At 37.8% G+C, this 15,684-nt stretch overlaps 1 protein-coding gene across 1 annotated transcript in view; it reads left to right on the top strand.

The window, feature by feature from the left end:
• The window catches only part of LOC111155470 (protein tyrosine phosphatase, non-receptor type 13), a 212,861-nt gene that overhangs the window by 179,869 nt on the left and 17,308 nt on the right, over window positions 1-15,684 (top strand). Inside the window, exons 37-42 of the mRNA XM_022515639.1 lie at window positions 2,635-2,702; window positions 6,015-6,076; window positions 8,415-8,508; window positions 9,421-9,558; window positions 9,657-9,745; window positions 14,642-14,697. Coding sequence (XP_022371347.1) covers window positions 2,635-2,702; window positions 6,015-6,076; window positions 8,415-8,508; window positions 9,421-9,558; window positions 9,657-9,745; window positions 14,642-14,697 — 507 coding nt within the window. The remainder of the gene's footprint in view (window positions 1-2,634; window positions 2,703-6,014; window positions 6,077-8,414; window positions 8,509-9,420; window positions 9,559-9,656; window positions 9,746-14,641; window positions 14,698-15,684) is intronic.

Raw genomic sequence — 15,684 nt, 5'->3', positions numbered from 1 at the left:
CCAGTAACCATGATAAAGCAAGGACAGTCTGCTGATTGCCATAGACCTAAATGCTGGTCCCTGAACTGAGGCAAAGAGACTGATTGGCCTAGACCAGTCCTGGCCCATTCTGGAGCTGGGGCAAAGTCAGTCCTACCCAAACCTCATGTCTACAACCATTGGGGCATAGAATTATCACTTTCACTACACCTTATAACAATTTCACATTATAAGAAGTGCTAATAGGCACTTTTCTTCCACTTAATAATAGAAATAAATTAGAAAAAAATGTATTTATTCATTTCAAACTCCTACAAATATAGTGGCTTAAATGATAGAAGTTTATTATAAGTTATAGTGGCTTAAATGATAGAAGTTTATTATCTTAAGAAGCAGAAATACAAAGTGGGTTTCACTGGGCGAAAATCAAGTTGCTATCAGGGCCTCATTCCTTCTGTAGGCTCTAGAAGAAAATCCATTTTCTTGCCTTTTCTACCTTCTAGAGATTGCCTGTATCCCTTGGATCATGGCTCTCTTCCATCTTCAAAGCAAACAGAACAGCACTCTACTTCTGTATTCACATCTCTTTCTCTGACTCCGCCCTTCCTTCTTATTTCACTTATAAGGACCCCCATGATCACATTGGGCCCACCCAAATCTCTCCATCTTTAGATCCTTAACGTACATCTGCAAAATCCCTTCTACCATGTAAGGTAACATATTCACAGGTTTGGAGGATTAGAATGTAGACATCTTTGTGGGACTATTATTCTGCCTACCACAATGTATATACAACCAGGCTTTCTGGATTACAGATTTATGTTACATTTGTATCTGTGATACATGGTGAGTTTTACATAGTATGTCTTTCAATATACAGGAACTATAATTAAATCATGTGTTTAATTATTAAATTATTAATTAAATCATTAAATCAACTATAATTAAAACATTTGTTCCTTCTCAAACTTTAAATTAGACTGTGTACTTTAATTCTTTAAATGTAATCCCTGATCTCGTTCCCTCCTATATTTCTAAAAATTTGATTGGCTTGCATTTATTTTCATAGATGTAGCTGAATGTTAATTAGTGGAGAAGGAAAGTGTTAAAACAACCTGGAAAATATTTTTGTGAGAATTAACATCTCCTCTAACCATAGTTCTAGCCGAATTTTTTGGCCTCAAAATCCATAGAGTACCCTTTACCCCAGCCCTAAAATCACTTCCTTTTGCCTTTCTGCTTTTATCTTCACTGTAGTCACTACAGTTAGAGTGGTGCTAGCCACAATTGCTTTCCCCTTCTTTCTTCGTCCAGCTTTCTCCACTACTGTATACACATCTGTCCTCTTCAGAGTCCAAGGGGTAGCTCTAACGGAGGGATAGAGATTTGTCTGTGTGTCGAGAACTATACAGGGTCTGTCGTCTTACCTGACTTGCAAGCTAATAAACCACCCAGTTACTGTTTCTTGGGTGCTGGTAGAAGGTATGAAACTCCTGGATCAGAGACAAAATATTTTTTGAGTAACCACCACGAGCAGCATGGGCGTGGTATCAGTGTCAATTCCACACATCTTCTAAGTCTCCCAAATATGGCACATGTGGGCCCAGTGGATTCCTGAACATGTAGTGGGTCGTATCATTGAATACCACGAGGAGAAGAGAGAACCTGCCCCTTTATGTCACCCTGTAAGAAACCTGCTTTTTATTTGGAGAGAGAGGCCGCCTCATCCCTCAAGCTTTCTCACTACAAACATAGCCTTGAGAATTGGCCCAGATAAAAAGCAGTCAGGGCCTTGCACTCCTAGGGTACCCAGGAAGAACATACAGAACCCAGATTGCTTCTCCTAGCACTGTATACTTTAGGCAAACTCTCTTTTCTCTCAAGTACTAGCAATGAGAAGATTGCATACTAGTCCTCTGCTTCCAAGGTGCTGTCTTTTTGACAGATTTTCACATCGGGTGGTACTATCCTTCTTATGATCCTTTGAACATATATATTTTGTCTAGGTTTCACTTTAAATAATTTTTAAAAAACACGTATCAAGGGCCTCAGATATATGAAAGGTAGTGATCAATACTATAATTCCTAAGTTATCTTTGAACTCTCGCCTGAGTATAGTGAACTAATTAGATCAGAATATTATAAATGTTTTAACAAGAGGGGAAATGTGGTAATGTGTTAAACAGACCTAGAGAAAGATCATGTAAAGAAGTGATTCTTAATCTTTTTTCAGTCAAGAATATCTCTCTCCAGAGAATACGTAAATGTAAATTGATACAAATTTTGTCTACAGTTTCAGGAGTGCCCAGTCCTCCCTCTGAAGCCCATCTAAAATAAAATTCCTGGGGGTGCCTGGGTGGCTCAGTGGGTTGGGCCTCTGCCTTCGGCTCAGGTCATGATCCCAGGATCCTGGGATCAAGCCCCACATTGGGCTCTCTGCTCCACGGAGAGCCTGCTTCCTCCTCTCTCTCTCTGCCTGCCTCTCTGCCTACTTGTGATCTGTCAAATAAATAAATAAAATATTTTTTAAAAAAATAAATAAATAAAATAAAATTCCTGAAGCTCAATAGTTAGCAGATGGTTCAAAGGGTATTTAAATAAACATATTAATCTGGAATTGCCTTTTCTTTCTTTCTTTTTTTTTTAATAACACAGAGATGGTCATCCAGTAGTCCCAAGTTCTAAGAGGTCTGCCTTTTCAACTCAGTCAACCAAAGCCAATGGTAAGGATACATTTGTTTTATGACACAAGTAGTTATGCAGAGATAAATTTTTTTTTTTCCCAAAAGCAAGTTTGAAGACTATCACTACAATGTTTTTATTGCCCTTCCAGAGTAGAGTGTTTTTCAGGATCTCTCTAAGTGCAAAAAATTACATTTAAATAAAAACATTGAAATAGTAGAGTAGCATGGACCATGGAATTTATGACCAAAATAGACCTGATTTTATAAGTTCTATGTGACCTTTGCAAGTTACTTGATCCCTATCTAAGCCTCTATTTCCTATCAGTAAAATAAGAATATTAATAGTAGCTATCTTACAAGTTTATAATGAATGATAAATAGGATAATAATACGTGAAATGCTTATCATAATAATTGTCACATAATAATTTATTCAGACAGTTATTGAATCTCTTCATTGTGCCAGGTGTTGGTGTGGACACTGTGAATAAGGCAACAAATATACAAAGTATCTTATCTGCCTTACATTTTAGCATAATAATAGAAATTGTAGTGTTAGTAATTGTGACAGTCGCTAACATAAATTTAATGCTTACCCTGGACTAATCATTCTTTTAATTGCTTTAGTCCTCACAACAACTCTGTGAGAATAGTGTTATTATAATCCTCCATTAATAAAAGGGGAAACTGAGACAGAGAAGTCTGACAACTCGCCCAAGCTCACAGAGTTAATAAATGTAAAGCCAGAATTTAAACCTGGGGTGTCTGATTCCATGCTCTCCTTTATATAATTGGGCTCAGTAAGTGTAGCTTTTAAATGCTAGTGTTAATATAATAATAAGAATGATAGACACAGGGGAATGTGAAATTAATGTATTTGAAATGTGAATTCAGTACTTCATACACAAGTAAACTTTTAGGTTATCAGGCAGTAGTATCTAAATACCAAAAGGATCTCACTACTGCAGTTCTGATTTATCTGCTAAATACTAAAGCACATCTCTTCTCCTCCTGCTCTGTTATCTTGAATGCCTTAGGGATCCTTACTACACTCTGTTAGTTCCAGTTCACATTAGAGTCGGACTACCTCATAGAAAAGTCAGGAGAGCATTTCCTAGGAACCTCTGGGTCATCTTAACTAAAGAGAGCTGTGCTCTGCCATCCCCGCCTTGTAGAAATTGCCCAGTGATCTGTCTTTATGGGATTCTCTGATTTGACTTCCACAGAACTGATTTCTTTATGAGTTTTGAAAATCATATAGTTATCAATAATAGGAACCCTCTTATAGTGATGAGAATATAAAATGGTATAGCCATTTTATAAAACAGATAATTTCTTAAAAATTTAAACATGGGCCTCCCATATGACCCAGCCATTCCACTCCTCTGTTCGTTTACTCAAGAGAAAAGAAAGCATATATCCAGACACAGAATCCTGACCATGAATGTTTTAGCAGCTTACTTGGTAAAAATCAAAATCACAAACCACTCAAATGTCCAAAAACTATTGAACCAATATATCCAAACAACAGTATACTAAGTATACTATTTAGTAATAAAAATGGCCTGTTGAGACATATAGCAACACAATCAAAATAACCTCGAAATAAGACCCTGGAATAAAAGAAGCCAGACAGAAAAGTGTTGATACTATATTATTCCATTTATTCAAAATTATAAAAAATGCAAATTATAGTGACAAAGCAGGTTAGTGGTTGCTTGGAGAAAAAGAAGGTGAGGGGCAGTTAGGGGAATAGGAGGGAGAGATTGCAAATAATAAACTGTTGTGTTTTGTACTATTTCGGGATGATTTTTTGAACCAGTAGTCTATTATTGGTGCACTTTCAGTATTTTTCCTGGAAGTTTAATAATGTATTGTATCTCCTGGAAATGATATTAAAAGGCATTCTTAGCTCTTCATAACATCATCCACATGATTATAGAAATTTATCCCTACAAATTTCAGGTCAACCTTCATCTTTCTAGGTGATTTTTTTTTTTTTTTTTTTTTTTTTTTTTTTTTAAGATTCATTTATTCATTTGACTGAGCACACACACAAGTCGGGGCAGGGACAAAGGGAGAGATTCTCAAGCCGAGTCCCCACTGAGCGCAGAGCCCCACACTGAGCTTGACCTCACCACCCATGAGATCATGAGCTGAGCCAAAATCACCAGTCTGCCACTTAACCCACTGAGCCACCCACACACCCCTCTAGGTAGAATTACTTTCAGGTCATTCTCAAATAGATGTCCTTGAATACACTTATTTGTATTTTTTTCTTTTCTATTATTTTTTCCTTTTTAACTTTTCCAAACTCTACTATATCTTTCAGAAAATCTCTTAAAAATATAATTTAATGAAGCAAATGATTTTTAAATATGACTTTTTAACTGTAAGAAAGATCATTTTATTTTAGTGTATGTATTGAATCTTCATGCTAATGGCTAAGAGTTAAAATTAACATTTGGCTTAGACATATGTTAAAAGTTCTATTTAGTTGTATCCATAACTTATTTTACTGTGTTAAATCGATTGCCTTTATGAAATGATATACATGGCTTGCTACCTTCCCTTAAGTAGTAAAGTGAGCATATGTCACATAACAATGTGTTATCTCTCCCATTCAGTCGGGATAATTTATTTATTTATTTATTTATTTTTTAAGATTTTTTTATTTATTTGTCAGAGAGAGTGAGCACAGGCAGACTAAGAGTGGCAGGCAGAGGCAGAGGGAGAAGCAGACTCCCCGCTGAGCAAGGAGCCCGATGTGGGACTCGATCCCAGGATGCCGGGACCATGACCCGAGCCGAAAGCAGCCGCCCAACCAACTGAGCCACCCAGGCGTCCCTAGTCGGGATAATTTATATTCAGTGTCTCAAAGTAAAACCATTCAGCCCAAACTGAGCTCTCGTGCAAACTATAGTATTTTCTTTCAAGAAATTAGCTTTTTCCTTGGGATAAACCCTTTTGTAATATTTGATTCCTTCTAGTTGGTTTTAAATCACTTTGTATTATGACCTCTTCTGGTACACTAATAAAAATAAGAATATGCACAGAAGGGCACCTGGGTGGCTCAGTGGGTTAAGCCTCTGCCTTCGGCTCAGGTCATGATCTCAGGGTCCTGGGATCAAGCCCCACATCAGGCTCTCTGCTCAGCGGGGAGCCTGCTTCCTCCTCTCTCTCTGCCTGCCTCTCTGCCTACTGTGACCTCTCTCTCTGTCAAATAAATAAATAAAATCTTTTTTAAAAAAATAAGAATATGCACAGAAATGTGGGTTTTCTTTCACTCCTTTGATGTCCCTCTTGTGGTTCCAGCTGGCTGTTCCCTGACTTTCTGTGTTGTCCCTTCCAGGTCATCACCCTGTGGAGTCTTGCTGCAAACCTGTCCTCACTCCTAGTAATTCATTCTCCAAGGTAAGGAAAAGGCCGCCTTCTTTGTGTCATACTTCCTTAGCTATGTAACAAACTTGTTTGTCTTGAACCAAACTGATTTCACATTTGAATATTTGCCTTTTTTAGATACATGTTGTGAAAGTTGGAATCTATTTTAGTGAACTCATGGCCTTGCTAAGGAAAGCACATAGTGAAAAACCCCCACACAAGTAACCCTCCAATATTTGGCACATATTTAGGTCTTGTATAAGCTAATTACTTGTACAGATAGCTTTAGCGCTGGGATTTTTTTTATTAATGTGCACAATTCTTTTGGTTGTGTCCTACTCCCCAGGAGAGAAGAACATAATTAAGAGCAGAACTGGTCCTTTGGGTTAATGTTGACCAGCAGTGACTCTCAAATGACAGTTTTGTACTGCTAGTACAGATGGCACTGACAGAAGATACAGGCTTATTTGCTTTTTAAAAGACATGGGAAATGCTTTACCGCATAATCAAATGTAAGAACTTAATTATTTAAGATTAGTGCAGAAAAATCTGGAGGTGGTTTAACAAAACTGCTTTAACATGTAACTAAATTCCACTTCGAGCTTTTTCTTTAAGGCCTTACATATGCCCATTTGTTTGGTTAGCATTTCTTTTTAAGATTTTCTTCTGGCATGTAATGTACATTCTAAAATGATCCCAGCTGGGTCTTCATTTTGTGGAATTGTTTAATCCCACACACATCCCATACAGTCTGTTCTGAACCCCACTATCTGAAAGTCTTCCCATGTAAGATCCAGAGCTGAGGCATTGGTCCCCTAGGAATCTGAAAATCCTATCATCTCAACAAGATTTCTGGGTAAGAGCTAGATTTAGTATAGTAGGAAAATTTGGTGTCCAGAAGGTCAAAATTCTATGTCTTTCAGCTCACTGGTCTAGCAAATCCTGAAAAGATATTGTAGTAGAAGAATTATTAGGCAGAAATGATTGGGACACAAAAATAATTGAGATAGAGCAACACCCACTTTGTTCTAAAGGTCTGCAATTACACACAGCTGGACCACCTGAATTTTCGTGCATTTCTAGTGTTAGTCATGCTGTATCATGTTCATTTTCTTTTTAAATATCAGCATGTTGTTGAAAGGGATGGGGAGAATTTCTGTTTATATAAAACACTTAAAAACTAGGACCTTTGTTATTCATGGTTGCAAACATTTTTTGTTGGAGTTCAAATATTCCAGGAATATTTGTTGTTCAAACAATGTTCTGTCCTTGATGCTAATGTCTGTACTATGAATTTCTCAAAAAGATTAAAGTTTCACAATCCAGTAAAACTTGACATTATATAAACAGTAGTTATAAAGAAACAATTCTGTTGCATCTATCATTTCTACTTTTGTCTTGATGAAAAGAGTAAGATCTTCAGAGCAAACCATCTTTTATTTATATATATTTATTTTAATTTATTCTAGTCATTAATGATGCATTTTTGCTCAAATCAGTTTTCTTTCAATAGGCCATGTACCATGAAGTGTTCACAATTTACCATGGAATTAGAAAGTTACATTCTATTCAATAACTACAGTTATGCACCCATTGTTACTTTTCTTAAATTGAGATGAGATTTAGACTAGATTTGAAAGACTTTATACCCAGCAGTTGACCAGAATGCTAACCTAGAGTCTGTCCAAGTCACAGCATCACTAATACTTAAAAGACGATCTTTTTTAAGATTTTATATATTTATTTGACAGAGAGAGAGATCACAAGTAGACAGAGAGGCAGGCAGAGAGTTGGGGGGAAGCAGGCTCCCCACCAAGCAGAGCGCCTGATGCAGGGTTTGATCCCAGGACCCTGAGATCATGACCCAAGCCAAAGGCAGAGGCCCAACCCACTGAGCCACCCAGGCACCCCTAAAAGACAATTTTTTTCCCTTTCCCTCAACTCCTAAGTTTAGTGATCCTATAAAACTTTCCTAAAAAGTTTTATGAAAGATAAGTCCCATAAAATATGCGTCAAAAAAAAGATTTCTGCAGTCAAACAGATTTAGGAAATACTACGTAATAAAGTTTTCTTTGGCAACTCAAAATTTGTAATAGTAAACATTGTGAGAATTCTTGGCATAAAAATAATGATTTCATGTTATGTATAATCTGTTTCCGGAGATTTTTGGTGATGGATAGTCCCATCCTCTTTGTACATTCCATTGTACCAATGTTTCCTAGAAACACTGATCTATTATGGGTAGATAGAAAATCGATTTTATACTAAGAAAGAGGGAGAGAAGGACATGGTGGGGTAATCTACAGTCCCTCCCTAATCCTGGAAATTAGTAAAATATAAACTAATGATTTGCTCTGGTTTCATACCTTAGGTTAATGGGGAAGAAATAACTGAAGTTTTGTACCCTGAAGGAAAATGCTCTACTTATCAAATGAAGGGATCCGCAAGCTTGATTCTCTCCAAAGGTAGTTTTCCACATTAATCATCCAGTTACTCTAAATGCCCTAATAATTCAGGTAATAAAGAGATATTAGCTATTGGGCATACATGTTTCTGTAGTGTAAAAAGGAAGGACTGTTGTTCAAAGAAATAAAAAAACAATGTAAAATTATTGTTAGCGGCATTACTGTACAAATGTCCTGTACTCATTCTCATCTCTAATATTAAAAATATTTTTAAATGTTAGAAAAGACAGCTGTTTTTGTTTGATAGTGTTGCTTATATTCTTTGAAACAGCAATTCACCTAATAATTTAGAAAATATTTCTTGAGTATGTTTGGGCTACTCTCTTATATCCTTAATCTTTGTAAATTTTTTTTTTTTTTTTAAAGAGAGAGCATGTGCGCAAGAGCACACATGGCAGTGGGGGGGTTGGGCAGAGAGAGAGAGGGAGTGAGAGAATCTTAAGCAGGTTCCACCCCCAACACAGTGTGGGACGTCGGGGCTCTATCTCATGACCCCGATATCCTGACCTGAGCCGAAAACCAAGAGTTGGACCCTTAACCAACTGACCCATCCAGGCGCTCTTGTATATCCTTAATCTTTGTAACATAACTTCTTTAGTTGAGTTTCTTTCATAAATTAATAATTTGGGATTAATTTAGGAAAATAAGCATTAGGTTATTGCTTCACAGACATAGATTTTGGTTTATTCTTTTTAAGTTGTATTTGTGTGGTCTTTTGTCATGGCAGCCAGAGTCGTGCTGGGACTAGAAATGACTAGGTTCCACGAGTGTAAACTGCTTTTCCCGTCCTGGCTTCTTTTCAAAGGCGAGGCTTAAAATCCAAAAGACGTACTATCCTTGATTTGACACAGTGTCTCTTTCTCATGTCAGTATTTTTATAGTAAAATCTCATGTGAATTCCTGTTTTCCAAGAATCTAATGTACCAGAAGATGATATCTATGATGATCCTCAAGAAGCTGAAGTCATTCAGTCTCTGCTGGATGTTGTGGATGAGGAAGCCCAGAATCTTTTAAACCAAAATAACGCAGCAGGAGACGCCTGTGTTCCAGGTAGATGAACCAGAGGGAAGAAGTCAGTATACTAAGGAATACAAAAAGGCCTCTGGGGAGCATTTTAATTCTTTTTGGCCCATTTATTTCTCTTCCAGGTTCATTGAAAACCAATGGGAAGTTATCTGAAGAGAAAGCAGAAGACATAGACTGTGACGGTTCACCGTTACCTGAAGATTTTACGGAGGTAAGGATGATACCTAGATAAACACTCTAGGACGCTGTATCTTGTTAGAATTATGTACCTCCCTACTGAAAGCTTGCTTTCTCTGCGGAGGCCTTCCCTCTGCATCCCTTGCCTCCACCGTTTCCGATTTCCCAGCACTGCTCACCCCCTGCCCTGACCTTGGCATTCACAGGTTTATATTTATCTGTCTTGTTCCTGTAGACATTTGAGTTTGCAGCCTGTGGTCATGTGCTTGGACTGCCATCGCAAAATACCACCGACTGGGTGGCTTAAAATACAGAAATTCATTTTCTCACAATTTTGGAGACTGGAAGTCCAAGATCAATGTGCCAGCAGGGCTGGTTTCTGATGAGACCTCTCTCTTTGGCTTGCAGACGGCCAGCTCTTCATTCTGTCCTCACATGGCCTCTGTGTTTGTGCACTCCTGGTAGTTCTTCCTTTTCTTACAAGGGCACCAGTCCTGTTGAATTGGTGCCCCATCCTTATGACCTCATTCAGCCTTAATTACCACCATAAAGACCCTATCTCCAAACATTGTCACATTGGGAGTAGGGCTTCAACCTCTGAATTCTGGGGGAATCACAATTCAGACCATAACAAAGTCTTTGCTTTAACCAGTTATAAAATATGAAATTAAGTAAAATTTCATTCACAATAGTTAAAAACAAAAAAAACTATAAGCATAAATTCAACCCAAAATGTGTAAGACCTATATTACAAAAACTTTAAAGCTCTGCAAACAAGCAAAAGAAATATTAAATATTTCTATTCTTTTTACCTAAAGTTTAAATTCTCCCTAGATTTACCCATAAATTAAATACTGTCCCATAAAAATCTTTCAACTTTTTTTTTAATGAGAAGCAGAGTGTAAAAAAGGAAAAAAAATAAGAAAGTAAAAAAACAAATTCAAGAAAGGAGGAAACAAAGTACTGAGATAAAATGATGTTGAATTTCACTTGGAAGAAATTAGGATGTAATACTATCCAGTACAAATCTAAAAATTAAGGTTAAGGGGCACCCGGGTGGCTCATGCAATTAAAGGTCTGCTCAGGTCATGAATTCAGGGTCCTAAGATTAAGGCCGTGCATTGAGCTCCCTGCCCAGTGAGGAGTCTGCTTCTCCCTTTCCCTTTGTTCCTCCCTACCATGAGAGAACTCACGCTCTCTCTCAAATAAATAAAGCTTTAGTTAATTAATTACTTAATTAACGCTCATATCATATAGATGCTCTACCACCAAAGTACGGTTAGATCCCACAAATTTGCACCTTGACAATTGAAGATGACCAAACATTTTGGGTCAGTCCATCCTTAAAATTAATAAATTGACACTTGAATATATGAAACTTCTGCTTCAGAAGAGATTTTAACTAAGAGTAAGCAAAACAAAGAAAAGTAAAAAAACAAATTCAAGAAAGGAAAAAACAAAGTACTGAGATAAAAACATGAAGTTTCATTTGTACCAAACTCTAAATGTGTTAAAATCACTGTGGAATTTATATTCATAAGCAGACAAATTCAGAAAACACAAATATGACTAACCTCCATAGCTGCAAGGAAGACTAAGCCAATATTCTGGAAGAGTTTTCTGTTTCATCTTATATTTCTAGAATAGTGCCTGTATTGGAGTAATTTTAAGTTTCTTTTCTTTCTTTTTTTTTTTAAGATGTTATTTATTTATTTGACAGAGAGAGAGAGATCACAAGCAGGCAGAGGGGTTGAGGGGAAGCAAGCTCCATGCTGAGCAGAGAGTCTGATGAGGGGCTCAGTCCCAGGACTCTGAGATCATGACCGGAGCCAAAGGCAGAGGCTTTAACCCACTGAGCCACCCAGGTGCCCTAATTTTAAGTTTCTTACAACTTCTGAAAATATTCAGTTTTTCATAAGTGCATCTCTTCGGGATCACTGTAAACAAATTGCAGATTATTTACTGCATCAGTTCTTTTTTTCTTTTTTTTTTTTTTTTTTTAAGATTTATTTATTTATTTATTTGACAGAGAGATCACAAGTAGGCAGAGAGGCAGGCAGAGAGAGAGAGAAGCAGGCTCCCTGCTGAGCAGAGAGCCTGATGGGGGTGCTCGATCCCAAGACCCTGAGGTCATGACCTGAGCGGAAGGCAGAAGCTTTTAACCTACTGAGCCAGCCAGGCGCCCCAACTGCATCAGTTTTTTTTTTTGGTTTTTGTTTTGTTTTGTTTTTTTAGATTTTGTTTATTTATTTGACAGACAGAGATCACAAGTAGGCAGAGAGGCAGGCAGAGAGAGGGAGGAAGCAGGCTCCCTGCTGAGCAGAGAGCCCAATGCAGGGAATGCAGGGCTCGATCCCAGGACTCTAGGATCATGACCTGAGCCAAAGGCAGAAGCTTTAACCCACTGAGCCACCCAGGCGCCCCAACTGCATCAGTTCTTAATAGTGTATTCTACAACACTGGAAGCTTTGTGGGTTGTTTTTTTTTTAGCTTTTATTATTGAAATATAGTTGAAATACAATGTTATATTCATTTTAGTTATACAACATAGTGATTTAACAATTGTATACATTATTTAGTGCTTACCCCATTAAGTATAATTTATCACCTGTAACCATAGAAAGTTATTACAGTATTACTGACTCCATTTCCAGTGCTGTACTTTTCATCTTCATGACTTACTTATTTTATAACTAAAAGTTTGTACCTCTTAATCTCCTTCACCTGTTTTGCCCATACTCCCACCCCTGTCCACCCTGGCAACCACCAGTTTCTTCTCTGTATTTATGAGTCTCTTTCTGTTATTTGTTTGTTCATTTATTTTTTAGATTCCACATCTCAGTGAAATCATATAATATTTGTCTTATTTCACTTAACATGATACCCTGTTGGTCTATCCATGTTGTCACAAATGCCAAGATCTCATCTTTTTTATTCCTCTATTGGTGGATACTTGGGTTGTTTCCATATCTTGGCTATTGTAAATAATGCTGCAGTAGGGGCACTGACTGGCTCAGATGGTAGAGCATGCGACTCTTGATCTCGGGATTGTGAGTTCAAGCCCCATTTTGGGTGTAAAGATTACTAAAAAAAAAAAAAACCCTGCCATAAACATAGGGGTACTTCTTTTCAAATTCATGTTTTCATTTTCTTAAGTAAATACCCAGTAGTGGAATAAATAGATTATATGTACAACCCCGCAAGTTTTAGGGTTTTAACCCTATGGGCCAAAATGTTAAGCTACTAATCATTGTATTATGAAGAGTGTAGTATAATCCACAGTTATTTGTCACTCAGCTGTAATTTGTCACTCTATACTTGACTACTTCTTAATGAAATACTTAAGTCCCATGTCTGAGTCTTATTTATGAATGAAGGAATGAATGCCAGTCATATACATAGTATAAATTATCAAGTAAACTTTCAAAACTCTTCATTTAGCTATTACTGAACTTGTTTGACTCTGATTAAGCTGGGGTAACAGGGTAAGAAGGTATGTCAGGGTTTCTATCCTAAATTTGCTTGTATGGTCTAGTAGTCAACTTGGGAGTTATACACATGTAAATAAATAAGTGTAATTTTTTTTTTAAACTATAATAAAAACATGTCCTGATAAATGTTTATATGGGATTCAGAGTGTTTTATTTATTTCTTTTTAAAGATGTTATTTATTTATTTGACAGAGAGAGAGAGAGAGATCACAAGTAGGCAGAGAGCCGGAAGCAGGCTCCCTGCTGAGCAGAGAGCCCAATGTGGGGCTCGATCCCAGGACCCTGAGATCATGGCTTGAGCTAAAGGCAGAGGCTCTACCCACTGAGCCACCCAGGCGCCCTCACAGGGTGTTTTAAAGAACAAGGGAATAATAGCGACCATACAGGCATTTGTTAAAATAATTGTTAAGGTAATTTGTCCTACTAAAGATTGAAATGGGGGCCCCTGGGTGGCTCAGTTGTTAGGCGTCTGACTTCAGCTCAGGTCCTGATCCCAGAGTCCTGGGATCGAGCCCCACGTCGGGCTCCCTGCTTAGCGGGAAACCTGCTTCTCCCTCTCCCACTCCCCCTGCTTGTTTTCCCTCTCCCACTTTGTCTGTCTCTGTCAAATAAATAAATGGAATCTTTTAAAAAATTTTTAAAAAAAGATTGAAATGTAAGATTTATTAACCATGTAATAATGAAATTTAGCATATTCTTCTAGTTGTAGCAAACTGCTTCTGCAGTATTTGGGTCTCTGAGACATCATACTTCGTTACAATACGAGCTGATTGATCAATGTTCTCCATGGAGAGAATCCTCACTTTAATAATAAAAGGGAAAAATAATTTAATACTTTGAAAATTGCTAAGACATTTCTGAAGAGCCCATTTTCAGATTTTAACACTGAAGTAGTGTAGGGCACCTGGGTGGCTCAGCTGGTTAAGCGTCTGCCTTCAGTCCAGGTCATAATCTCAGGGTCCTGGGATCGAGCCCCGCATCAGGCTCCCTGCTCAGCAGGGAGTCTGAGTCTCTCTGTCTCTTTGTTTTCTCTCTTCCTCTCCCCAATACTCATTCTTTCTCTCTCAAATAAATAAATTCTTTTTTAAAAAAAAAAGAAGTCATGTAAAAGTATATACCGAATATGCATATCTAAGTAATCATACTTTAGCTTTTTCATCTTGCTTTCTCCTTACCTCTATGCTGTTAATACCCTTACATAAGAAATGAAAAGCCAAGATGAGTGTGAAGGTGAACAGGTGGAACCAGCAGAAACTCTTGGGTCACTGAAGATGCCTTAGCCACAGTTTGACTTTAATTGAGTATCATACGTGTCTTTGTTACAGGAGGATGGACATAACAGTAAATATAGGAAATAATTAACAGGAAAAAACTGAACATTGTGAGATTGATTTTTTTTAACAATGGGCTGAAGGGATTTTTATTTCTCTTTATTTTAGTCTGTCAAAATGAACGGCTGTGAAGAATATGGTGAAGAAAAGGTAAAAAGTGAAAGGTAAGAAAATAATCTTTTAAAGTATAACAATTCCATTCCTTTTTAGAAGTGCTATGAAAGGGGCACCTTGGTGGCTCAGTGGGTTAAGCCTCTGCCTTCGGCTTAGGTCATGATCCCAGGGTCCTGGGATCGAGTCCTGCATCGGAGTCTCTGCTTAGCAGGGAGCCTGCTTCCTCCTCTCTCTCTCTGCCTGCCTCTCTGTCTACTTGTGATCTCTGTCTGTCAAAGAAAGAAAGAAAGAAGTGCCATGAAGATTTTCATTTAGATACTGCTTTTGAAATTAATTTATTCTTTTCCAATAAAAGGAGAATATTTGACTAAATTATGGACCTACGCTTGAATATTAAGATTATTCTTAAAATACAACTACAAGGAGGTTCTACTGACATGTGATAGTGTGTTTAGTAAAACATTCCTCCAAAAAATAAGTATATCCTTCACCATGGGAAAACTGAAAGAAAGGTCTAAAAGGGAATTTGCCAGGGCGCCTGGGTGGCTCAGTGGGTTAAAGCCTCTGCCTTCGGCTCAGGTCACAATCCCAGGGTCCTGGGATGGAGCCCCGCATCGGGCTCTCTGCTCAGCAGGGAGCCTGCTTTCCTTCCTCTCTCTCTGCCTGCCTCTGTGCCTACTTGTGATCTCTGTCTGTCAAATAAATTAAAAAAAAAAAATTTTTTTTTAAAGTTATATAAATCGGGCGCCTGGGTGGCTCAGTGGGTTGGGCCGCTGCCTTCGGCTCGGGTCATGATCTCAGGGTCCTGGGATCGAGTCCCGCATCGGGCTCTCTGCTCAGCAGGGATCCTGCTTCCCTCTCTCTCTCTCTGCCTGCCTCTCTGTCTACTTGTGATCTCTCTCTGTCAAATAAATAAATAAAAATCTTTAATAAAAAAAAAATAAAGTTAAACAAATCAGTTGGCCAACAAAGTGAGTGTACATAAATAAGTTTTGCCCCATATAAGATAATAACCTAACAAAGGGAGCTACTTACAT

Source organism: Enhydra lutris, unplaced genomic scaffold, assembly GCF_002288905.1.
Source record: "Enhydra lutris kenyoni isolate GAN:26980312 unplaced genomic scaffold, ASM228890v2 scaffoldscaffold3, whole genome shotgun sequence".
Lineage (NCBI taxonomy): Eukaryota > Metazoa > Chordata > Mammalia > Carnivora > Mustelidae > Enhydra > Enhydra lutris.
The sequence above is the reverse complement of the archived record's forward strand: the minus strand, read 5'-3'. Positions and strand labels throughout refer to the sequence as shown.